The sequence below is a fragment of the Drosophila miranda genome, chromosome XL (assembly GCF_003369915.1).
Source record: "Drosophila miranda strain MSH22 chromosome XL, D.miranda_PacBio2.1, whole genome shotgun sequence".
Classification (NCBI taxonomy): Eukaryota; Metazoa; Arthropoda; class Insecta; order Diptera; family Drosophilidae; genus Drosophila; species Drosophila miranda.
This window is the reverse complement of record NC_046673.1, coordinates 15,429,942-15,456,950: the sequence shown is the minus strand read 5'-3', so window position 1 is coordinate 15,456,950 and position 27,009 is coordinate 15,429,942. Positions and strand designations below refer to the sequence as shown.

Genomic DNA, 27,009 nt, shown 5'->3' with positions numbered 1-27,009 from the left:
AAATGTTTTTTAGATTTTAAATTTTTATTTTTTATGCTTAGAATTTTTATTGAAATTTATCAAATTTTTTGTTTTAGACTTTTCATTGCTGTATTTGTTTTTTAGGAATTTTTTAGTATTTTTTTGTATTTTCTAAAGCATTTCTTTTTACATTTTGATTTCCTTTTTTTTTAGTTTCAAAATTTTTTTTACCTTATGAGTATTTATTTAGTATCTTGAAAACATATTTTTAGAATATTTAGTGAAAATTAAAATACTTTCAATTTTTTATTTGTTTTTTAAGAATTTGTTAGTATTTTCTAATGTATTTCTTTTTACATTTTACATTTTATTTAATTTTTTTTTTTTAATATTTTCAATATTTTCAGTTTTTTTCTAATATATTTTTTCCTTAATTTTTCAGTATTTATTTATTATCTTGAAAAAGGTTTTTTAGATTTTTAATTAACTTATTTGGTTTTATTTTTTAATATTTGTAAGCGTAGCGTTTTTTTTTTTTAAATTTTTCTGTTTTCTTGGTATTTTTCTCAGTACTTTTGGTATTTTTATATACCAAATTTTAGATTTATTAGCTCTGATAACTCTTACCCCTCCTCCTTCTTGCCTTGTCTACTGTTTGATAGAAGGGTTGGGGTGTGGGGGTGTTGTCTACTGTCTACTGTCTGGAGCTGCCTTAAGTATGTAATGCCCAACACTAATAGGCATTTACCAGCACTGAATCGCTCATCTTTTGTGCCTCCCAGCACACAAATCAACGCGCCACTCCACTGATGTTGAGAGCAATCCACTGAGTGGAGTGTTAGCATCTGTGGACTCGACTCCACTCCACTCCACTCCATTCCACTCTACTCCAATCCTGTTGCCAGTAAATAAACTGCCCAAATTTGTCTAATGCGCTGCTCCCCCCCACACCCCGCGCAGTCACCTTTCCTTTTGTCGAGTGCTCGCTCCACATTTACTCCTGTGGCGGCCATTGTCTTTGCTCCTCGTTCTGTGCATAATTCACGAGTTCAAATTGCCAAACGCCACATAAATGTACAAACAGGCACGTATTTGTATATCTTACGAATCTGCCACCACCGCCCCCACAACAACCCCCAACCCCCCTCCAAAAATGTAAGCAGTGGGTGTGCTCTTTTTTTCTTCCTCTTACTCTTTGGGGTTTTATTTATGTACAATACAGTGCGAGTATATAGCAGGGACACAGAAGGATATATGTATGAGGGTTTTGGGGTCGCCTCTGGCTTTGCGGCTTGCATGCAAATTTTATGTTTTAATAATAAGTCTGTGGCATGCAAGCATCGCATATTTTATGCCCAATTGCTGGGATGGGGGGAGGGGCCACAAGGCAGAACCTGGGGACTACACCTGAATCCTTCTAGAAGTTCTACTGTTTGTCCATCTTTCGAAGCACTCTTTCTGGGATTTTCCTCACCAGAAAGTCGCGAATAATGCCGTCATATCTTGGCCTCATGCTGCAACATTGTTTTCGCAGCTGCCACACATGAGAATTGATTAGAATTTTCATGAAAATTGATGGCATTTATGGTGAGAGAGTCAGAGAGTACAAATGTAGAGCAGTGCATGTCCAGTGTGCAGTGCGTGTGGTCATGCAAAATGCAAATAAATGGGAATGAAATACGATTACGATTGCACGCAATTTTGTGGCCCATTGCCACGCCTTCCACGAGTTTTTCCCGAGGACTGAGACAAAAAAGATGCCAAATTTTGGTTTAAAAAGCATCAAATATTGTCCAAGCTTTGAAAAACATCGGACTTTTACTTTCTCTTTATTTTCTTGTGTGTCTGATTTGAGGATTTTTCTCCGGGCATGCATTTTCCTTTCGCACTTAATTAAAAATCGCACTCGTGCAACACGCATGCCCCCGCAACACAGAGAGAGAGAGGGAGAGAGGGAGATGGTGGAAAAATGGGCACTTTTATTTGTTACAACTAGAAAAAAAACAGAGCAAAGGAGCAAAGGAGGAGCAAAGTGCTGGGTCCCTTTAGCAGGACTTGAAAATGGTTGCATTGACCTCATACTTGCAGAGAAACCGCCTCGTCGCACCATCCTTGGGGCTCTGGCCATAGACGGTGCCCTCGAGCGTGTAGAGGGTATTCGGATGATACATAAACTTCAGTAGGGCCGTATCGGGGGGCACCTGGATCCGGTTCATCATGTAGACGCCGGCCTTCAGCGGACAGGCGAGACTCATGTTGCTGGCCCCCTTCGAGAGCATCAGCTTGGCCACATTATTCCAGGCGGACACATGTCGCATGTACTTCCAGAAGTCGCATGTCTTTGTCGTCGAATTGTACAGGGTACGCGGCAGTTCGGTACGCGACGGCGAACCGCCCCCGTTCCGTTTGCGGGGCTGCTGCAGGAGCACCAGATGCCACAACGGAATGGCCACATCCTGGCGCACTGTCGTCACCGACGCCATCGAGTTGTTCCTCTCGAACATGTTGATCTTCAGGCCATAATTGGGTGTATCCCACGTCCGGACACTCACCAGCTTCATGCTATAGCAATGCTTTTGGCAGGGAAACCAAGAAACAGAAATCTCATTGAGTTCTTGGCTCATATTTTGGGTATAGTACCTGCTTGGAGTACGGCAGGAGGCCGAACAGCGCCAGAATCCCCATCCAGCTTGTACAGTGGCTCCTCCTCATGTTGTTTGGGCAAAGGCACTTGGAGAACGACTAAAAAAAGCGAAAAAAACAGCAACAGAGTCATTTAGTCGATTGGCACTAATTATGGACTCAAGTGATTTGTCGTCACACCTCGATTGGAGGCAATTATTGCCTTGATTATGATGCCATCGTGATATTCGTATTCTAATTGTTTTTAAATGAGCTCTGCATGGAATTTGAACTCCGAAAAGCCCCACTTATAGATTAAGGAAAGGGCTTAAGGGATAGTCTTTCATTCCCGAAACTTTCTGGGATTTCCCGCTCTGCGTATCGTTTTGACAGATATCCGTAGCTCATCCGTTTCCGGTGCTGCACATCCCTTTTCCTATGACACACACTCTTTTCGCTTTTCCAACTCAATCAAAAAGATGCAAAGTTAAGTTTTGCGAGGATAAAAGTTTGTGGCCGGCCCTTAGAGCAAAGCATCTTCAATGGCTTGCTGTTTGCTCTGCGGCTTCCGTGATGCTTCCTTCAGCTTAACAGCGGATTGCGAGTAGTCACTGCCACTTCCCCGACGGACTTCTACTGCTGCCATAACCTGCCATAACGGCAACCGGACAATGGCCGCGGGGGGCAATGCAAAATATACAATAAACGATTCCTGGCCCCATACTCTGCCAGAGGCCGAGGGCATCACAGCTACAAATGTGAGCAAAATGTGGCCACAAATGAGAAACGAAAGCATGACGGAGTCATGGAATTATGGAAGATGTTATAGACATACTAAATCATGTATTATGTGATATAAAGGGTGTACAAATATGTAAAAGATTGCCCATGCCGTGCCCATAAATCACATAAAAATGAACGGTTCAGTGGTAGCATATATTGTGGATGTGATATATGTTGCTATCGAATGGCCATAGAACGGAGGAACTGAATGGGGCACTAAACCTAGAAATAACATAAAAGACGACAGAAAATACAAGTCAAAAAGATTAAGAAACGCTTGGGCGACTTAAAACTAAAAATAGAATTAATAGATAAGTAAATATATGCAAATAATCGATAAAAATGCGATAAAAGTCGATATAATCGACGATTACTAAAGATATTTAAAAGAAACGTACTATTAAAATCAATCTATAGAAGTTATCGATTTCAATCGACTATAATCGATAGAACTAAATGCTAAAAATATCCATTGAATGCTAAGTCTTGATTATAAACGGAATAATATAATAATAGATACAAATTCGATACAAAAATCGATTATAATTAATAAAGGTCAATATAATCGACGATTATTGATGATATTTGAAAGAAACGTACTATTAAAAGCAATCGGTGGAAGTAATCGCTATTAATCGACTTTAATCAATAGAAATACATGATACAAATATCCATTGATTGCTAAGTATTGATTTTAATCGGAATAATATTAGAATCGATACAAAAATCGATAATAATCAAAAACAATCGACATATCCGACCATTATTGATGATATGCGACAGAAATGTAATATTCAAAGCAATCTATAGAAATTATCGATATTTAACGATTACAATCGATATAAGTTAATGATAAATATATACATTCATAGCCATTCTTATCGATAATAGTCGGAATAATATACTAAACAATAAATAAACGATATCAAAGTCGAAAATAATCAATAAAAATCGATATAATCGACCATTTTCTATGACATTCTAAAGAAACGTAACAATTAAAACCAATCTATAAAAGTTATCGATATTTAACGATTATAATTAGATGATAAAAGTATCCATTGATCGCTAAGTATCGATAATAAGCGCAATAATAATTTATCGTTTATCGAAAGAAACTATCGATAATTATCGATTGTAAAAAAACAGAAAACAAACATAAAAGATAACTCTATATCGAATGGGGCACTAACTTACTGGTTCAAAGGAATTTCAGGCCCAGGATATCGTGGGATTTCCCCAAATCAAAACTCGATTGACAGAAAAGAGCATTTCCCATGCGACCTTGGCATTTGCAAACGATTTTCCACTTTTGCCAGCACGCCATACGGCTCTTCCGTTCACTGTTCGTTGTTTTTCTCGACTTGGCTACGCTTTTCCGTCTAGCTCTTTTCACTAGATTTTCCAATGGTCTGCCCAGTCGGATGATGGCTGGGAAATCGCTCTACAACGTCATTTGGAAGTGGAACATTTTGTCTGGCCCTCTTTACGCCTCTTTGGATCTCTGTCTTCGCAGCCCTTTTCCCCCTTTATCTGTCAGCCCCCCAGCCCCCTCTTGTGCTCTCCGTTCACTGTCTTGCCTCTGCTTTGGTCTGTTCTCCCTCTTCATTCTCTATCACTGTTTCATTTTGTTGAATTTTCTGATTTGTTTCAATGGTCTTTTATGCGCTTTGTTTTTGGTGTTTTTCCGTGGATGCAAATGGTGGAAAAGTGGATACAATTTTGCCAGGTATTTTCACATTTCAAATGGGGTTTTATAGTTAATGTATTCCACTCATTGGGGCACCATAATTCCAGTCTCTGGATGTGCTCTCCTCTCTGGGTTGTATTTTGCAGGGGGCCATGAACGTTTTATGATTGCACTTTTCAGCCATAAACTGACGTGAGGGCCGCAAGTGGGCCAAAAGTGGGCGAAAAATGTAGGTGGCCTGCACTGCACTTCGCATCGCATCACATCATATCAGAATCACCCTCCAGTCGCAGTACTAGTCGCAGTCCCAGTCGCATCCTCCAGTCCATGAGGCTCATTCTCATATTTATACTCGTGTTCCAAAAGCTGTCAGGGTCCCGTTGGCCGCCGCCGCAATGAGACTTCTCGCAAAAATGTGTGGGCGATGGCGGCTCTGACTGAAACTTTAATAACCTCGAGACGAGGCCAACACTTGCAATAAAATGGCTGCTTGTCGTAAAAAGCACAACACACACACACAGACATGTTCATAAAAAAAGGAAAGGCAGAAACACTAAAAACAACAAAATCGAACGAGAAAGGCAGAAGGCAGAGGGAAGAAGACACAGCACTTAGCCGTGAAGCGAGAAGGAACCCCAGTGGGGCAGGAATGGCAGAGATGACAGGGGCAAAGCTGTCAACGCGTCGCCATTGCAACACACAAACATGAGTCCAAGTCCAGTGGCACCACCACCACCAGAGACACAACCTCCTGGCAGGAGGGCCGGGAGACCCCAGAGGCGGTCTCCCTGTCAGCCATAGTTTTGGACTATCTCATCACATTTATATCCTTCCTTGCCTGGCCTGGCCTGTCCTGCATAATTGTTGGACAGGCTTATTGCCCCAAATGGATTTCGAATGCGATCAATGTCCATATTCATCGGCATCTCCAGAATGAGCTGTCGATTGATGGTCCAAAGGCAGTCCTTAAAGCCGAAAAGATGCGTACATCCCTTGTATATCCTTTTCCCCCCAGTATGCAATTTTCAATTAATTATTACAGAAATGTAATTAGGTTTCAATTACGGCCGTAAATGTCACCGGCTTTATGGCATGCCGTAAATTCCAAAGGAAAATATGACTTAAATTCAATGAATAATTAACCCAAACTATGACCACGACACGTGTGGCTTTGGCATAGATTATACGATGATTTCCAAGCCAAAGATGCATTTTGAAGGAAAGACTTTTGAAGACTGCGACTCAACGGGGGTTCCTTTGTTCCTTTGTTTTCCGGATTTCAGGAATTGCCAGTCAAAAAAGAGCACACAGAGGCTGGAACTCCAGGCGGCTTTTGTGTCCCTGTCCTTTACTTTGGAGCCTGCACTGGCCTCCTGCTGTGCGTACATCTCCTTTTATAATTACATGTACATATATGCCGCCGCGTCCTCTGGGGCCAGGCGACAATAATCATTCGCATTTCGCACAATTATCTCCCGGAATACATATGGCGGTGTAGGTCTCCAGTTCATTATATGACGCTGTCCGCCGGCAGTCCCCCAAAAGACAAAACACCAACCCATCAATCTCTGACAGAACGGTGGGGGGGCGCCCCAGAGTCCTGGAATGGCAATGGGAATAGGCCTTCCTCTCACCATCTTTTTATTTCTATGCAAAAAAGTTTTCTCTCCCGGTTGATGGGAGTACTCTACTCGTAAATTTCATTTAATCACCCGGACACGGACACGGACCCGAACATAGACGCTGGACCTACTCGCCAGTGAAGGACTTTGATGTAGTGCTCGCAGGTCGCAAAAAAAAGTGAGAAAAATATTAAAGTCCAGGGGCCATTAAATTGCTGGTGTTTTCCCTGTTTTCCCCGTTGCTGTTTTGTATGAAAATTTATTGGCTTTTTAGGCGACTGATGAGAGGCGAAAAGCGGGCGGAGGGCGGAGGGCCGGGGAGGAGCACAGCCCTAGACGAAGCTGCAACAGTTGTGGGGCAGAAGCGGAACGTAACAGTAGCCACAGCGACACCCAAGGTCATCTACCACTAGATGTGTGTGTGTGTGGGATTTGGGGCCTTCGGGGCCCCTGGGCTGCCTGTTGCCGCCGTCGCAAGTGCAAATTTATGGTGAAATTAATTGCATCAAGGACAAGCGCAGGCCGCGAATGGGCCAGCAGGTGGATCACAAGGATGAGCAGGGGTCGGCAGCCATCGTGGGAGCCATGACTCAGTGCCCCTCCAGCGTCAGCGACTTTAATTAGTCGCCGCATAATCACACCACTAGGAAAACTACAAAAACTCACCTCAGATCCTAGAAAACACTTTTAGTGTGATCTCTAGAACATTTTGTTGGCCCGGAAAAAGGGCATTCCCCTTGGCATTCATAGACATTCATTAGCTAGTGTTTTTCCACGACTTCCTTTAAGACCTCCATGGAATATCATGCACTATTGTGGAGGGCAGGAAAATGCAGTGCAAATGCACTGGAAATGCAGGGAAACACCGTGAAATACAAGCCTTGAAAAATGCTGTAGGGCTATAGGGTTTCTCCCTTTTAGAGATTTCTCTCTGCTGCTTTTAATGTACGTTTCGGTAATGTAATTCCCTTTTCAATATTCTTTTTTATTATTTAAATTCGAGAACAATATTTATGGAATATTAAATGCCCATTCGACTGCACATTCCCTTGGACAAATGGGAAATGACTTCCGCTTGAAAGTGAATGCTGGGGGTGATTCATGAATAATTGAGTTTCGATTTAAAATGCAATTGTCAAACGAGTCAAATGCGTCGAAGTAGGGTTTGGTTTGAATTATGAATGAATTATACATTGCACACATAATTATCCGCAATCCCTCACTTGACCTGTGACCCGGGGAAGGTTCCAGGAAGCTCTGACATGGCCTGTTAATGAACCACAAAATGCCTACGTATGTATCTGTGTATCTGGCAATTTTCTAAACAGATTTTGATTTGCTGACAGCCACAGAGCGATCCGAAAATTGGCTTTCGACGAGTGCGTGGAAGGTCTGTGAGTGCTTGGGCTGCAAAAATGAATATTTTCCCGACCCCCAGACTCTACGCCATAATTCTGTTAATTAAACAGTCAACATTTGACTGCATTTTCGAGAGATTTTCGCAATTTCCCCCACAAACCGAACTTTGGACATTGAATGAAGTTCACAGTTCAGTTTTTGCGTACATCTGCACATCAGTCTTCATGTTTCGGTCTGCCCAGGCAACGGAGGCATCGTCGGGGCCAGCCTTGAGATTGATGGCCGAGAACGAACCGAAGAACCATTCATTTGCCATTCAATTGCTCGATTCACACTAGCATTCACACTTTGCATGCATTCGAAAAAAAATCTGCAAGGAACGGACGGACAGGGCAGGGCAGGAAAGAAGGGAACGAAGCTGTGGATACCCTTGCATTCTGGTATTGTTTATTTATTGTTTGGAGTGCAATGGGTTTTTTCCATAAATAAAGAAGTTTTTCCATAGATTTGGAGGGGTTTTCTATGGAGTTGAGGGGATTTCCATGGATTTCCATGGATTTTAAGTGTTTCCTGCTTATTATCTGCATGGACGCGTCATGCGGCAGTGCCACTCGGTTTACGCGGCAATGTTTTGTATGTATATACCCCGATCCCGCACCGATCCATCGGTAATATATTTGCCATCTGTTGCAAATCAATGCTGAAAGTGCGAATACCCTTTGCACACATTGCAAAATGAATTACAGCTCAATTGGGACACGGCACTCGTGTGTCACCGAAGCCATGATTCATTCGCCTGTTGCTGCCTGTCTCCCGCTTCTCCCCTCTTCGCCGCCCACTCGTTTTCTGTGGGGGGGCTCTAACCGTTTGTGTCAGGGCCATAAAACACTCGCCCCTCCACTCGGCAGCACTCGCTCTCGTCAAACCCACACTCACTCGGGCACCCATTCACCCATTCACTCATTCACATGTGTAACAGATATATTTATTTAAGTGCTGAAAATAAATAAATGAAACAAAAATGAAACCGAAACCTGGAAAACTTCGAGCGGCAGTGGAGGGGGGAGTGGGATGGTGTTTAGTATTTAGTCGGCAAACTTTTTGCAGCCACTGTGCCAGGAAAGTTCATCCTTCAACTGAAACTGAAACTGAAACAAATTGTAAATAAAATAAAAGTTTTCTACCATTTGGCCACCATAAATCCAATTGAATAATGCAGATCAATTTGGCGAGCGGCAAAAGTACAGAAGTACAGTGCCTGTCCGATATAAAGTACACGGTCCAACATCATTTGCAATTAGATTGTGTCCCTCTGGCAATCTTTCGGCTGAGGTCTTTATGGAAATTGTTGTTTTCCCCACAGCTTTCCCCCTCTCCCCCTCTGTTGCCCTTGAAAATGTGGACCTGTGGCTGGATTATCGCTCAGTTTATGCGCTTAATTGTTGTTTGCCTTTGCCTTCGTGCCGCCCTGTCGTCTGTCCTTGTTCTCGATTTCACTTCCGCCAGCATTCTGTCAGCGAAAGTGTGGCAAAAACTGATATTTATGCCATCGGAAATTATACAGAATCTGGCCACAGATAAATACAAGTTTTATGCTTAGATTGAGCACAAACAATCTCCCTCTCTCCCTCTCCCTCTCTCGCATTCTCCATTTTAATTTCCCCCACAATACTCTCCGGCGGAAATGGGAACAACTTTTGTTTCTCACTTGCGCATCTGCATCTGTGTCTGTGTTGTGTATCTGTGTGTATATACAGGATGTGTTGTATCCTCTATCTGTATGCGGTATCTGTATCTGTATCTGTATCTGTATCTGTGGTATATTGCCCTTAGTGTTTCTGTTTCAGTTTCTGTTTCAGTTTCTCTCCTCTGTTCTCTTGGGTGTTTTCTGTTCGGGTTTGTTATTCTTGTTTCTGTTCTGTTCCTGTGGTATTATTGGCAGTCAAATGGGGAAACACACAAAACAAACATGTTTCGACTGCTGCTGCCACACACAGTGGCACTGTGGCAAGTGTGGCAAGTGTTTTTACAGATTCTGTGTGGGCTACAAGTTAATCAGATCACGAGATGATGAAGTGTTGATGCGTGATGCAGCAAATACTCGTCGATTTGCAACTTTCCAATTTAACCAGCGCTTCAAAGGGCGCTTTTTGCCCAGAAGTTTTCTTCTATTTATTCTGTAAATTATTGAATACTTTAAACATCTTCACAGATAAATTTAAAAACGTTTTTCAAAAGTAAAAAAAAAAAAGAAATTAGGGCGTTTAGAATTATTTTTTCTTAAAGGCTACTTTTAAATTATTTCTTATTCGAATTTATTAAAAAAAAAAATTAAAAAAAAAAAAAATTTGGGCGTTTACAATTATTTTTTATTAAAGGCTACTTCCAAATAATTTTTTATTCGTATTCATAAAAAAAAAAAAATTTTTATAAAAAAAAAGAAGAAAAAAATAGTGCGTTAAAAATTATGTTTTCCAAAAGTCTACTTCCAAATTATTTCTTATTCAAAAAAAAAATTATATAAAAAAAAGAAAAAAAAAATTGTTTGTTTCTTGCAAAATGTTGAGTATAACCTTTTTTGTCTATACAATTTTTTCTAGAACCCTCTCTCTTTCGCTTCCTCTAAGAAGCCACAAAAACAAAAGACCAATTCCTTTCTCAAAGACCAAAGACAATATTTCAAGGGCCTGGAACCATAAGAACTAAGCCCATAGGATAAGGATAAGACCCTGCTTGAACCCCAAGTCGCTTTGCATTCCCTAGTTCCCAAAGAACAGGATTATGCGGTCAAAATTCAAATAAAATCGAACATTTCGGGGTCACGCACGCTCATTATGCCTCTGTTTTGGCAGCAACAGAACGTCTGACGTACCTTTTGTGTGTTAATCGAAAAAGTTGAGCCCCAACCCCAACCCCACCTACCCTCCACATGGGGCGCCCCCGGCTCCCCACCGGCGCCTGCCTGTTGCTGCTGATTGCATTCGCTGTTTGGTCTTTCAATAGATACTGACACAATGCACTTGCTGCGAGCAACCATTGTTGTGTGTGGCAGAGAGATAACGATTGCCCGCCCCCCCCTGCCCCAGGACCTATTGAGTGTGCACCAGAGCACAACAGAGCACAAAACTTTCATACAATAAGAGGAGGAGCCAGGGGACTACACGATATAATAAGCATAATGAGCACTAGGCAGGGATGGCCCTTAAGATATACATAGACTGGCTATAATTGGAATGGAATCCATCTATCCATTGGTTTATTGGTTTATCGGTTCATCGTTTGATGGGTTCATCGCTTGATAGGTTCATCGTTTGATCGGTTCATCGTTGATAGAATCAAATGAATGCAATTGACTAGATGAGGCATAGCCGCATTTCAAATCATCTTCTTTTTGCTCTCAGCTATTCCGACATCTTGCCAAATTCATTATTTGTCAGGACACAAACACACAAACACACACAACAAAATAATAAACGTAGGAAGAACCGCTCGAGTTGAAAATGTTCGAACAACTGAACTCAATTCTCAAACTATGCGATTGGAAATCGCTTCTCTCTACGCGAACACAAAAAGGCAGATACTCTGTTTGTTTGCCGGAGCTGCTTAAAAACTGATTAACGCCTGGCCCATAACAAGTTTCAAATTACCAAGAAGCGTCTAACTGTCGGATTACCCCAACCTCTCTGCCGCCACCTCCTCTGGCATCCAGATACATGCCCGTCGAGTATCTTTCGGGTTGTTATGCACTCAAATGTTTAGCACTCTGGCCATGTGGCTGGGGTCTCCCAGGGCGACAGGAGTACTCAATCGTATTGTTATCCATAGTATCTGTGTATCTTTGGGTTTCGATAGTCCCCGCGCTGGTTAAAGAAAATCCATTGATGCATTGCCTCAGATTAGACTTCAAGTCAATTGCCAGCCATTTTGCTGAAGGGGCTTTGGAGCTTGAAGTTCATTTGGCGACACCTTCGGATTCGGATACGTTTTCAGGTTAAAAGTGTCTTTAAAATTTTACTTTTGTTTTAAATCAATAAGAAGATACTTTATGACTATCGACTGAAGAGTCCATAATGCTAGACTGGTCCTTCGATTTTATATAAATACTTATCGATTATTAATCGGTTTTTAATTGTGATTAATCATTGTATACCACCTTATTAATTGTTTATTCAATGATTATTCATATATTTTAAATCGATTACAAGCCGATAATTAGTTATCGATCATTAATCGATGCAAAACAGGTTGTTAATCGATTTTATTTTATCCATCTGTTCTTGTTTATCCACCTATCCATTTATCTATCTATTGATTGCTCATCTCCTACTATTTATCGATTGCTTGTCGATTACTTATCGTTTATCGAAACGATAGCCTGTCACTTATAGGGTATCCATTCGTCTGTATACTAAGAAAATACCTACCGACCATCCAACCAAAAGAAACGTCTCGTTTGTTGGGCCAAACATTTAGCATATTTCGGCCTTGTTTGCTCTTCGGAGCGTCTTGTTTTTTTTACCAGCCGCATGTTAAATGCCCTAATTTCCCGACCACTTCGTTTCGTTGACGGCCGTCGCCTTAGCACCTCAGTGCGATCTCAGGCATAGAGCATTAGGCCACTCTCCACTCCCCACTCCCCACTCCCCGCCCAACCCATGGCCGCCAGTCCTCAATGAGCGTTTATACGAGGAGTAGTACTTCCTACTCCTCCTTCCACAGCTCGAGAGGCTGTCAGGGGCAGACCCGTGTCCGCATTTGGCGGATGTAAAGGAGCGGAATGCACACACGTGGGAAGAAAATGTCTGATCGATTGGCAGGCAACACACAGAACCCATTACGATTGCACACGAACCTCAGACAGAGCCCAGCGAAATCGAAAAAGACTCGCTTCTCAATTTATATTAATACCGTGTCAAAAGTGTCGGGCTGGGTCGAGTCTCGGTGGGTTGTCAGTGGGGTAATGGGAAAATTTGTAATGTAAGCCCACGCCATGTCGAAGGCTATTCATTGATGGGTATTTTTGGCAGTAAATCACACAAAAGTAGAACTCAAAGTGGCAGAAAGGAGTATCGAAAAGTATCAAAAAATCAGCATCAAGTCGATAAATCGATAGCTAGATAAAAGTAAGTCGATAGACCATCAGAAAACCCCTTTGATTCCCTTCGAAAAGTGCAGTTTCCCATTTGAATATACATTGTATATTTATTTGACCGATTTCAATGGCTCTGATTGAGTGCACCTGTCGCCCGTTAAACACCCACGACGGTCCACTCGAGTATTCGCACATCGAATAGAGGATATCCAGCACTGTCTGGACTGTCTGCAGGGGCTTTCCGGCTGTCATGTGGAGCGGAGCTGTCATTTTTAATAATTGCATGACGCGTTTTACACGCGACTTTGCGATTGCCAAATGAGAACGCCCACATGGAAATGGGGTGGAGGGGGGGGTGGGAAATGGAGTATCGATGGCTACAAGGATTTGCACTTAAAGTGCTCCACATTGCAGGACGAGAGAGCTTGGCACCACTTGGCATCGATTCCTCGCAATCCTTTGACCCGCAAGCCCTCGACAGGAACCTCCGGAGTCGAGGGTCTCAGGCAGAATAAGATAGAGGCCCGGCAACTCACATTTCAATCTCATCTGAAGGGCGGAGGTGGCTTTCCGTCATTGATAAATATGCCAAATCATTGGGGCACGTCCTTAAAGGGCCGCTCCACCCACTCGAGAGACACGTGCACACGTAGGGACACAAAAAAAAAGGGGCGAAAATTAAGCAAAAGAAAAAGCAGAGGCAGCAGCAGAGGCAGAGGCAGCGGCAGCGGCAGCAGGATAAAGTTTTTCCATTCACTTTTCCCGTTTTGTTTGTTGAGTTATTTTGTCAAAATTTATTTAAATATTCTGGCAATTTTCGTGGAACACCCAATCCCGTACCCAATCTTCAATCTCCAATCTCCTGCCTTCTGTCGGGGTCTACGGCGGTGGGGGGGATACGTTGGTATCCCAACGCTTCGTGTTGAATAATTTCTTCAACAGTCATTAAATGCAGCAGAAAGCACTCTCTTTTTCCCCCCCGTCCCCCCCTTCCAGCCCGGTCCGAGACAAATGACAGCAAATTATTATGGTACTGGATCCGAGGATACCCTTATCCTTTCGCTTTCTCTATCCCTGTTCGCTGTGGCTCCTCCTCTTTTGCCCAAAATTTTCTTTCTACTTTTTGTATTTTTTTGAATTTTTTTTGGTGCTCTGTGAACCGCGGAACTTTTCCCCGTCTGCCAACAATTAATTGAAATTAACATATTTTCCCTCGTTTTATTTGAGACAACTTATCAAGGACCATGCCCATCCCTTGACCATCCAACGCTTTAAGTAAAAGTTAATTTCCTTTCCTCCTTCCACCCAAAGAAAGCCGAAAAAAGATGTACGGCACTTGGACCAATTAAATCCGTTGGCGAAACTTTTTCCCCGTCTAGTTTTTGTACAGGTAGCGCCGAACTTTCCCATTAAATTTCCCAGGAAAAATTTCAATCCGACAAATTTTGCAGAGATATTAATTACAAAAGTTGGATTTTTGAAATGAATACTCAATGAATCGAATGGAGGTCTCTTAGGTGGGCGAAAAACGGGGTACATTTCGGTTACTTTCGTGTACGAAAACGAACAAATTTAAGCCGTGAAAATTCCGCGTAACTGAAACTGAAACTGAAACCGAAACTTGACTCCAAGCAGGCCGCCTCGTAAGTAAAACGTTTTCACATTGCGGCGCTCGTAATGAGCCAGACAACGATGCCTGGGAAAAGCTGTGAAAAGTTGAGACTCTGGTGAAAGGGGAATTCTCGATTCTCAGTCAAAACAGCGGGCTGGCAGGAACTGAAGTCCTCTCCAGTCACATAATAGGGGCATTCCTCATACGCCACCGATTCCCCAGTGCTGCACCATTTACCGCCGCCGCCGCAGCCGCAGCCACAGCCTTCTCTTTGTAGTTGTGTTTTTATACCCTTCAAAGAGCGGGCCATGGCCCTTCTTTCATAGCAAAAAATTCCCACAAAACTTTCCCCTCGCTTACTCCACAAAGGGTATTCCGGGCTTCGGCTTTGAGGGGGCTTTTAATTTTTTTTACTCACTGTTGCTGCTGTTCCTCCGGGGGTCGGCGGCGGCGGCTGCCTTTATGAAAAATTATACAAAACTTTTTACTTAGTGCCACGAGGGCACTGAACAATTACGAGGCCATCAGGGAAGTGGTTGGGGGCGGGGGAGGGCTGGAGGGGGTGCCGTTACCGGTACTCGCTCTCTGCAAATAAATAAACGTGTTTGTAATAAGCCCCCGTTTTGGCCCCATCGCCGTCCTAAGCGATGCAGAAAATTAAGGGAAAACCATGCGGCGGCGGAGAATTGAAAATTTTGTGTTTCCATTGGAAGGCGGGAAGGCGGTAAGGCCGTTCGGTTCATCGCTGGAAGGCGAAAATCTGACAGTTTTCGCACTAATTAACCGAATGGCGAGAACAATGCACAAGATTTATGGCTGAAAATTTACTTAATTACTTGCTTGATCCACCCCCCACCCACCAGCCAAACATATAAATCAGTGAGCCTTGAACACAGAATGTGGCAATTGGCCGATGCCAATGCATTTCTCAAATTAATTGCGAGTAAGAAAATCTGTAAATAGAAGAGACGAAAGCCTGCAGGTGGTCATTTATGAAGAAATTGTATTAATCTGTAATCTGTAATGCGTTTTGTAAGCATTTCCATGAATTCTATTCCATTTTATGGCCAAAACTAGGCAATACATTTTGCACTGCAATCGCAGCAGCCCAAAAGCAGGCAATCCAGTTTTCAAATTAATTTCGAGTAGGAAAATCCGTAAATAGAAGGCCTGGGCCCATTGAAGAGACGAAAACCTGCAGGGCATTTATGAAGAAATTGTATTTCCATGAATTCCATTCGAGTGTATGCCCAAAAGTAGGCAATACATTTTGCATTGCAATCGCAGCAGCCCAAAAGCAGGCAATGCAGTTTTCAAATTAATTGCGAGTAAGAAAATCCGTACATAGAAGGCCTGGGCCCATTGAAGAGACGTAAACCTGCAGGTGGTCATTTATGAACAAATTGTATTAATCTGTAATCTGTACTCCGTTTTGTAAGCATTTCCTTGAATGCCATTCCGCAGTATGCCCAAAAGTAGGCAATACATTTCGCATTGCAATCGCAGCAGCCCAAAAGCAGGCAATTCTTTTTTCACTCAGCAAAATCCTCTCCGTTTTTTCCCCCTTTTGTTTTTTCTCTGTCTACCTTTTTCTAATTACGCAGTTTACAAAATAAAAATAAACTTTGACTCCCAGAACACCATCGAGCCATACGCACATTCCGAAAAGTCCATTTCCCATGCCATGCCGTGTCACCTCCGTTTTATTTTGTATTTTTTTTTTTGCGCTTCGCTTGTCGACTGAACTTTCGGCATTTCTATGGAATTCAATTTCAAAGCTATATCATTTTCATTTAATTTCACGCTTTCAATTTGCGACCCACACAGACAAAACCGAGACGACAGTCCGGTCGTCCTGTCGGGCGGCAGGCATCCCTTTTTTAACCCTCGCACCCACTAGTGCCACTAGTCCATATTCCCTTCACAGTTGATCCCGCCACTATGGGTCGCGGCACATGCCAAAGGTATGGCATAATGGATTCTTTCTTGTTGTGTTTTTTTCGTTTTTTTTTTGTTTTTTGTTTTGTTTGTGTGCCACCTATTGTCTGAAAACCGAAACCAGACCGGAGTGGTGCGAGCTATCTATCACAGGCCGGAATCAAACCGAACCGAACTCTGAACCGTCGAGAACCACCAACAGGGCATCGCATCGCTCGTCAATTTGGCCCATTCAACGGCTCCGCAAATAGACCCACATCCACCAAGTGTGTGTTTTACAAATGGAGGTGGAATAGGATCACAATGGAGGGAAAACAAAAGTACAACAATTGGCTGGGGGCCGAACGGGGGAAAACTTTTCATAAAACAAAGCAACTGCACATCGCGTCGCATGAATGTCATCCACGGCTGTGCCATCAAACTCCACGGGGAGTAAAACATTTATCGAATACTATCGATTACTATTACTGCGTGGGCTTGATTTTGTTAAAGCTGTTTGATTTGTGCATGATTTGTTGTACTATTTTTTGGAAAACCTGGCAAAAGTTTTCACTGCCAGAGTTTTTTCACGGGGCCAAAAGAGCCCTCTAATACGTGGAGGCACCAACCGTTTGTTAATGGCTCTGGATGGGTTACGATGGTCTGTATGATTGTTGGGTTTGCATGAGAGACTCTCACGAAATTGGTCAGCATTTTGATGTTCGGTGTGGAAGTTGAGCAACTTTTTGCTCTCAGTGTTTGGAAGGTCGCAACAGCTTTTTAATCATTAAACTAACGAAATCAATTCACATGTTTCTCTCTCTCTCTCTCTCTCTTCTCTCCTTCTCTCGCTCTCTTTGGTAAATTGCAATTCGCAGCGAAAAAAAACTTTTGATTAATTAAAAGTAAAACAAAACAAACAAAACAACAACTTCAACAACAGCTTCCGAGAACAGCGACTGCGAGAGAACACCGACAGCAACAACATCGGCTGAAAAGTGAGTGTTAAGCGCTGGGCTTTTGGGCCAACAAAAGCGCGAAGGAACGCGGCCCCCCGTAGTCGTCGCGTCTGAAGAGCGCAGCGTAACTTTGGAGCAACCTTTTTGTGTAAAATAAATACAAATATTTATAAAAAAAAAAAAGAAATACTAGAAAAAGAAAACCTTTGCCAGCGAATCAACATCGAAATGGAATTGGTCATCCTTTTTGTCAAAAAGCATTTACTTCGCGAAAGTAACAACTTACACAACAACAGCGAAAACAACAACGAGAACGGTGAGAACAGGAACCACGGTCGCAACCGGAACAACGCTAACAAGAGGAACAACCCGAACAGCCGGAACAACAACGAGGAGGAACAACCAGGACAATCAAGGCATCAGGGATATCCGGGATATCAAGGACAACTGAAGCTCAGAGATCAGTACCCGAAGATCGATAAGCGTACACGGCTACTGGCATTGCGACACCCGAAAAGGATCACATCGGGTCTAATTTCACCAACCAATCAACCGGAAGTGGCATATCGATTGGCTGAAGTAGCAGCCAAATCGGAGGCAAGCGCTGCAGCAGCAAAACGAGATCAAACAGCTGCACGTAAGGAGAGCAAGAAGTACAAGAACAAGTAAACCAGCAACGTAAACATTCAACAACATCTTCACCAACAACAACAACAACAACACCAGCAAGTAAACATTGACTAAGACATTGACAAGCAAGAAACACTTCAACAACAGCTATAAAAACAAGTAAACACTCAACAACAACATCAACAACTACAGACAAGAGAATAACAATTCAACAACTAAAACACTAACTAGACCTGAGACTAATAATTTACTTTTTACTGGGACTATTTACCAAAACTATAAAATACCACAACTAAAACTTCAACAACAACTCCAACAAGAAGAAAGGCACCAAGTGTAACAATACAACAAAACCTTCAAGAAGAAGTGCACCAAGGGTAACAATTAACCATAAGTAACAAAACAACAACAACTTCGAAAAGAAGTGCACCAAGTAACAAATCACCAGAGGTAACAATTCAACAAAAATTGGACAACAAGTTTAAGATATTCAACTACAATTCCTACTACAAAAATAATCAACACAGCTTCAACAACAACAACAAAACCGGCTACAACCAACACAAACCCGGCTAAAACTATTCAACAACAACACAAAGTGTCAACAAGTACACCAACAACTGCAGAAAAAAAACTGAAAATAAAGCAGACTACCACAACGACAGAAGCAGATTCAACAACAACAGAATCCGCTGCAACAACAAGAACAATTAAAATTTCAACCAAAGCGGCTACAACGGCATCAAGACGGGTTCCAACAATTCAACAACAAATCAGCCAGAGCTCAGCAAGAGCTCTACAGCACCACCACCACAGCAACAAGAACCCAAGCCCAGCTCCAGCAACGAGAGCAAGATGCAGCGTCTTCGCACGACCTTCACGCGTTCGCGGACGCCCACCGGCGCCGAAATGAAAATGCAGAACAGCCTCGAGGTGCCCAAACAGGTAAACAATCGATCGCAAGTCGATAGCATTTATCGATTGTCTGTTTGCATGTCTTGTTTGTTGTGTTTTTTGGCTGTCGTTTGATTTTATTGATTGGTTTTTAATTGTGATACTTGTCGTTTCTTAACTATCGATATTCGCTGCCTGAAGCTGTCGATAACTTTGTTGGCTATCGATAATTATCGATAGTATACACAAGTCGCTTATCTTTGGTTTGTCTTTTCTAAATTTCCTCGATTGTTATCGATAACTAATCGAACTGAAAACGATTCCTCCGTTCTTGTTTTTGCATGCTTGTCGTTTCGTCTTCGCTTGCTGAACCCACCCACGTTTCACTGACCTCTGACCCTCTGATCCCCTCTGATCCCCTCTGATGTTGCAGGTGCGTTCCGCCTCCTTTGACGAGATGCAACTGGAGGCGCAGCGCACGTCCTCGAACCGACTGAGGCAGCGTGCCTCCTCCTCGGCGGAGGGGCGTGCCTTGGAGGCTGATCGTCTGCAGGTGCCGGCTGGGCAGGGCCGCTCGCGCAGCTTCGATTCGGCCGTCATCGATCCGACGAGCGAGGATTCGGGGGCATTCCTGGATGTGCCGCAGCGCAACAAGATGCCGCGGCGCAGCAGCTCGTCGAGCCCGAAGACCCCGCCGCCGTGCTTCCATTGCCAATTGGTGAGGCAGTACGAGCGCCAGATAACAGCGGAGCAGCGCTTCTTCATCGATCATCGAGAGCTCACAGCTCTCAGCTTCTACAGCGACGATGACGATGACGACGACGAGGAGGAGGGTGCGGTGGGCGGTGAGGGTCTGTGCGAAGACATGCATGGTGCCTGCGGCGGACGGCCGCTTCCCGATGTGAACAACGAGGCGGTGGCTCGGGCGCAAGCCATTCTTGCATCCACATTCGAGAACGACCCGAGCACCGATTGCGAGGACGATGCTGTTGAGCTGGACCTGGGACTGATCCACTTGAGCATCGAGCAATCACGGGCTCGTATTCCGCGGCAGATGCGCCGCCACACCATCGACAGTTCGGTGGGCAATTCCGAGGATGAGGGCGTCGACGGGTCCGGGCCCAACTCCAACAATTCCCCCTATTTCGGCAACACCCTGATGCCGCCCAGACCCTGCGGCATCACCTTCACCCTGTCCCCCACCAACGGCGACTGTCCGTTCCTCCCAACCTTCGCTTTCCCCATTGATCCCAACTCCCCACCAGGCACGCCTTCGCCCACCCAGTCACCATCGCCGTCGCCGTCCCCGTCGCCCACCCCGTCAGTGGTGCTGGCCGTTCCACCCCCCCTGCTGGAGCTACCGTCCTGCTCCACTGGCAGCGGACAACAGCTGTTGGGCTCCACCGCAGCTGTGGCCGCCGCCGCCCTCACTCTACCGGCGATTGCCTCCTCGCAAGCAGCCGCAGCCATGGCCACCGGAGCGGTCTGCACCTTGGCGGATGCAGATGACGCTGCTGCCGCTTTGGGGGCCATCGGCTTGCCGGTTCGACCCAGACGCCGGTCCATCTCGCGGCAGGAGGCCATCTTCGTGGAGCCGACCGGCAGTTCGCTCGAGAATGTCTCGATGTCGATCGAGAAGGCCGACTCCATTGATGCCGCCTCCACCAGGGCCAACTGCGGCTCGCCCACGGGCATGTTCGCCGTGGCCCATCGCACCGGATTTGTGGTGCAGGACATCTACTTGACCGTACCGGATCTCCGACGGGATCGTGCCGCCTCCGTGGACTCGTGCTTCTCGAAGCTCTCATCAGGCAACAAAACCGAGGAGCTCCAGCCCACCGTGGATGGCTGCTACCTGACCGTACCGGTGATCAACACCACTCGGTCCCGGTCCGTGGACATAGTCCTGCCCACCGACGAGCAGGCGCGCTACAAGGCCCTGGCCATGACTGGCAACGAGCCAGGCACCTACGGGTAGGTTCAACTAACAGACTCCTTCAATCCTTAGTTCTAGCCATAAGCATCCGTCCGATTGGACCTTTTTTAATATCGGGTATCCCTTTTTGTTTCTTCATGTTTTCTGTTTACTTTTCTTTGGACTTTTGGGCCAGGAATCCCCCTAGCCCTTATACCTTATGCCCAAGCAAGCTATTTTTAGACAGGCGGCGTTGGCCAACTTTGAAATTGACTCATTAAAACGAGCTTAACACGTGGCCAAGGTGCGGGCGATTTTGGAGCTCTGTCTCTGTCTCTGTCTCTGGCTCTGGCTGGGGGCTACAGAGAGAACATAATTGCTGTTGTTGGCCTTTCGGTTTCGAGACATGGAAATGGGCGGACATGTGGCTGCGACATGACACGTGCGGCCGTGTGAGACATGTCATGCCCGGCGGGGGGATGGAGTCAGTGTCCGCTGGCCAGGATTTAGACCTAATTAAAAGAGAAGGACTCTCCATCTTTGTCTCTGTGGCTCAGCCATTCATAATTCCCGCCCAAAAGCGGACACTGACTGAGCCTTTCCGTACACTATGCCTTTAGCCTCCGGACCCTCGGCATGAATAAATTATGGCGGACAACGACAAAAAAAAAAACATACAAAAAATGGCTCAGTGAACCGATTTCCTTGAATTACAACAAAAGCCGCCCATAAATAATATTCAAACAAAGTGTCTCGTGTCCGTGTCCGTGTCCGTGGGCCCCGCCCCCCACCCCCCCTGTCCGAAATGACGTGAAGAGTCTGCCTCTGCGTGCCACAAAATCGTTGAGGTGTGAGGGTGACGAACCACTTGCGGCCAATTTGTTTGTTTGTCAGAGTCAGAGTCACTCCGTCCGGGAGTCCTGGACTCCGGCCAGGCTCTACTTGGACGCGACTTACGTGAACCGATATGGATATGGATAATTCAGAACTTTTCCCTGATGGATTACATAGATTAGGAGGGCTCTTTGTGGTGCGTGTGCCAGGCAACCTGATTCCATTCCAGGAAAATTAATTATTTTAGTGGCTACAGAGAGAGAGAGAGAGGGAGAGAGCGAAGGATTTCTAAATATTTGATAAGAACAAGGCCCGTAGTTCAGAGTTCCAGGCATCAAATCAAAATAAAAAGAACCATAAAATCTACCCAAAAAGGGCAAATACAGAAGTATTGGGATGTAGGTGACAAAGCAAACTGAGGGGCGTTGCTGGATGACGCGTAATCATTATTTTTTTCCTTAGAGATTCACATGTCTCAGGGTTAGGGCTTTTGTAACCAAATAAAGCAATATTGGGCTACAGATCAATATAATTTCTCAAATATTTGTATAATTTATTCTTTATTTACTCCTTTGGTCTATATTTTCCCTATAAGTATGGGTCTAATACACCTTGAAGCCACATATTATTCTTCTTTAAAACTAATCTAGATAATTGCATTCTTTTGCAGGTACGTAAACGTTTCAATATGTAACATATGCCATATAAAATATCATCACCACGAATGCACTCTCAGGATAAGTACTGAAAATATTAATATTTAAATATGTTGTGGGTGGGGGTGGGGGTGTGTGGAATTTCCTTTTTAATTTCCGACTCATGTTGACCCAATTGATGGGCCACTTACTCGGATTGTCATACGCGTAAAAAACCACTCGGGGACTCTCTCCATTAGAGCTCCCCAGAGGACTGGCGAGGCCATCATAAAGTTGGATTTGTTGATTTACGATACTGAAGCGTGTGACATGTTATTATCTTCGACTGTGTGGCTGTGGGGTCCCTCAGTGAAACATTAACCACTGAATGATATGTTTAATTTGTACCGCTCGAACACACATTAAAGTCCACACTCCCCGAGCCTTTGCTCAGTAAAATGGAAAAAAATATTATGAAATCATTCAAGCCGGACACGGCAGTCATTCATCCGCAGCTCGGATGTGGTATCCACTTGTATCCCCATCTCTCTGTGGGCCTGTTTGTCTGTGTGCCCCCAAGGCGTTTTGCGACTTGGCGGCCTCCCCAGACATTCCTGCGGCGAAACAAAAAGTTAACCCAAACTTGTACGACGATGGTATGTATGGTGGAAATAACTTTATGAAAATACAACCCCATGGAGCACTCGTGGGAGTGCGATATTTGCTTTATTACCTTGGATTCCCATCGAACATTAATGGGCACAGAGTATATGGTATGGAATTTCGGTCTTCGGAGCCATATCGAGGGGTTTTACGGGTTCCTAGGGAACACCTTGCTCGCCTTTCACCTGCAAATACTATCTGTTGGAAAATACTCAATCAAATTGTCTGTGGCAGACAGAGAATGCCCAGGCACTGCAGCAATTTACGATGAGACTATGAGAATCTTTTCAGTTCCGGTCCGCTCCAGTTGCACAGTTCCGTCTTCTGTTGACGCACGTGTGGCATGCAGCAACAACAAGAGTACTTGGATGGGGGGGGGAGGGGGGGCTCCCTGCCACAATTAAGTTTTATGAAACATTTGTTCGCTTTCTGTGGGTCCTTCAAGGGAAGGGTATGATGATTCCGACAAGATGCTTGCCACGCTTCCGTTCTTCTTCTAAAATCGCAACAGCCAAAATCGGATACAGAAATCTATATTCCCTTAAGAGAATTTAGGAAAAATTCTATCCAAATCGGATCACAAATATCTGATAGGTAGATTGGTTATGCCAGGGTATTAAAATCTTTGATAGGCTGCTCCACTTGTGGCCTGGCCACAACTACGTCAGCAGCAGAGGCACAGCGTCAGAGTGTGGGGCGATCTGCGATGGAATGGTGTGTGTGTGGTGGGGTGGGCAGGGGAGGGCAGGGAGGGTGCACGCAGATGTGGGATAGACGCATGGAGGCGAAACTGAAATGCAAATTGAAAGGCACAAAGCGAGAATATGCCAGGCGAACAATCAAAGTGGGAGACAAAGCAGCGCACGGCGACCGCAGAGGCGCTAACGTCAGCGCAGAGCAGAGCAGAGAGGAAAATGTCACCAGCAGAGCAGCCAAATGAAAAGCAACCGCCAACAAGCCGCAAAGAGAGTGCCGCCCGGCAGGCGGGAGAGCACAACAGAGAGAGCAACATCGGTGTCAGTGCTGCCCAGTCATTGCTAGAAAATAACAGCTGATAAAAGTCAAAACTTTAGTCTTATCTCTAGAAGAAATTCCAAAGAGAGTGCTGCCAAGGGAGAGATGGGGTAACTCAATGGGCTGCAGCTATGAGAATATATAATCCCCAATTTGATGTCAACTCTCGGAAAGTGGCATACAAGAGTGGCAGATCTTAAAGCTAAAAGCCCACTCCAGATCAGCATCACTGATCGCGGGAATACTCACCACACGCTGCCGCAGCCACAGCCGCATTGAGGTGACAAAGCGTCTCTGCCGCTACCTCTACCGCTGCTGGCGTTGCCGTTGACGTTGTCGTTGACTTTGACTTCGCTCGGACGCCGCCGCCGGGGGGCTGCTCAGTCGCGTTGTGGGGTTGGATGCTGCCGCCAGCCGAAAAATTATCGAAAGCGGGAAAGATATACATTTTTCATAAAAAAAAAACAACACGAAAGAAAGAGCCATAAAATAAGACAACGGAAAAACGCGCGCGAATGTCTCACTCATTCACTCGCTAACCCGTTAACCGGCGGAACACTGAAGTGCGTAAAGGGAATACACAACCAAACGAATGAGAAAAGTGTGACAGAAGGAAAAGTGTAGCCAAAGGGCGGTCAAGAAAAGGTGCGACCACAAGCAGCAAATTCAAAAAGTTTAGCCAAAATTATTAGAGGGAAAAGTGTAGCCAAGAGCAGCCAAAGAAAAAGTGTTACCAAGGCGCAACTCAAGAAAAAGTGTTACCACAGAGCAGGAAAAGAAATAGTGTTACCCAAGAGCAACCCAAGAAAAGGTGTTGCCAAAGAGGAGCCAACGAAAAAGTGTTACCAAGGAGCAACCCAAGAAAAGGTGCTACCAAGAAGCAACCAATGAAACAGTGTTACCAAAGAGCAACCCAAGAAAAAGTGTTACCAAGAAGCAACCAAAGAAAAAGTGCTACCAAGAAGCAACCAAAGAAAAAGTGTTACCCAGGAGCAACCCAAGAAAAAGTTTTACCAAGAAGCAACCCAAGAAAAGGTGTTACCAAAGAGCAACTCCCGAAAAGTGCTACCAAGCAAATGTTAAAAGTAGCAAATTTTCAAAGTGTGACCAAAAGCAGCAAACAAATTCCCGCCATCAACCTGCAGGAAAAAAAAATCAGTAAAACCCGAGAGAAAGAGTGCGAAAGTAATATTATTCTTGTTCTAGCGTTCAAATCAAAACTAAACTCAGAAAACGGGTCAATTAGACCCCCCCACCTCCCCCAAAAAATAAAATGAAACCAACAGCAATGGAAATGGAAATTCCAATGGGTTTTAATTGAGACGAACGCGCCTGGGGGAATGAGGGAAATTGTAAAAACTCAATTAATTTAATCAATGAACTTGAAACAGAAAGCGAAAACGAAAACTTGAGCGTAAAGCGAACAAAAGGAGAATTACCGAAATCAGCAGAACCCGAAAAGTGAAAATAAATATGAAAGAAGCCGTGGGTCAGAGGGTTGAAAACCCGTCAAAGAAGTCAAACAGAGTTCAATGTTAGATGATGATGAGATCTTTTAGTATTTACAAGGAATGACTACAGTTATAGAAAGATTCTATGGTTATTGAACCGATAAGATAATTCTATAAGATATCTCCGTATATATATATTAGTACTTCGATTCAGTGGAAAATCTGTGTCGTATCACATTTTGCAGTCTATGTGCATATGTTATCTTTTTTGTTTTATCGCAGATCATTAAATATTTGATATGGGTTGCCTGATAATTTGAAATTAATAATATTCTACCATAATAGCGCCACATATCTTCTGGTTCATCTGATTCATCGATGGCCAAAGTATTGAAGCTCATCGAGAGTGAATCATGAGTGATTTCGCGCTCCAACAAGTACCTTCCATTGTGAGATTTTTGTGTCGCGTAAACCCCAAAATATACTCATGTTTCGAGGCATTGAAATGTTGTAATTGCTTTTCTTCTGCTCTGTGTTTTCTGCTCAGTCTTTGTGTTGTTCCTGCCTGTTCTTCCCAAGTTTTGAGATTCTTCTCTGGCCGTTCCCTTTCTCCTGATTTTACACTTTCTGCTTCTATCATCGTTTTCATGGCCTCTGTGGCGGCATGTGAACCAAAAGGCTAACTGCCAGCCATGACATTTCAAGAATTTCGCACTCATTTATCGGAAAAGCGGGAAAATGCAGGGGGAAAACTAGCCGCAGAAGGGAAGGGAAGAGGCACAGGGGAACAGCGAGACAGAGAGACACACACAAAGAGTAGAAACACGAAAGGTGGCAAACTATGAGACGAAAGGACAGAGGGGAGCGGGTAGCGAGGGGGGGATGGGGGGATGGGATGGGATGGAAGAAAGGAAAGCGAAGGAATGGCAGAAGTACGTCGCATTTCGTTTATTTGATTTGATTTATTGTCGATTTGTTGCTGTTGGGTTTGTGCTCTTTCTTTTTCTGGCTTGTTGTGGCAGCTGCTCCCCAGCCAAATATAAAAAAAACAACCAAAAACAACAACAATATCGAAGGGGGGGCCACCAGGGGGCAGAGTCCGAGCCACGCCCACGAAATTGTTGGGCCACGTGAGAAATTTTAGAAATACTGCATTCGCAATTGCAATTTTTGTGCGACCAAGAAATTATTTTCCATCTAAATGTAAGACTTCAATCGTAGGCGGTGGCACATCTCAGAGGTTTGAGGTTCCAGAGAGGGTCCGGAGAAGGTCCAGAGAGGGTCCAAAGACGGTCCAGAGAGGGTCCAGGTTAGGTTTTCCTATAAACGCACACACACGAATATATCCGAGTGTTT

The 27,009-nt window shown here is 44.3% G+C and overlaps 2 protein-coding genes across 15 annotated transcripts in view; one reads left to right on the top strand and one right to left on the bottom strand.

Moving 5' to 3' along the window:
- Positions 1-1,922: 1,922 nt before the first annotated feature.
- The window catches only part of LOC108154304, a 66,670-nt gene continuing 41,583 nt past the window's right edge, over positions 1,923-27,009 (bottom strand). For both annotated transcript variants that reach the window (XM_017284562.2, XM_017284570.2), the window contains exons 2-3: positions 2,602-2,703; positions 1,923-2,534 (exon numbers count right to left, since the gene is read on the bottom strand). In XM_017284562.2, coding sequence (XP_017140051.1) covers positions 2,007-2,534; positions 2,602-2,703 — 630 coding nt within the window. In that variant the 3' untranslated portion in view covers positions 1,923-2,006. The remainder of the gene's footprint in view (positions 2,535-2,601; positions 2,704-27,009) is intronic.
- Positions 17,800-27,009, top strand: part of LOC108154173 (eye-specific diacylglycerol kinase) — a 30,092-nt gene continuing 20,882 nt past the window's right edge. For 5 of the 13 annotated variants that reach the window (XM_017284424.2, XM_017284408.2, XM_017284358.2 and 2 more), the window contains exons 1-2: positions 17,806-19,192; positions 19,575-21,115. In XM_017284424.2, coding sequence (XP_017139913.1) covers positions 19,103-19,192; positions 19,575-21,115 — 1,631 coding nt within the window. In that variant the 5' untranslated portion in view covers positions 17,806-19,102. Of the gene's footprint in view, positions 19,193-19,574; positions 21,116-27,009 lie in introns of all 13 variants that reach the window. The other 8 variants (XM_017284448.2, XM_017284441.2, XM_017284433.2 and 5 more) reach the window with 3 other exon arrangements.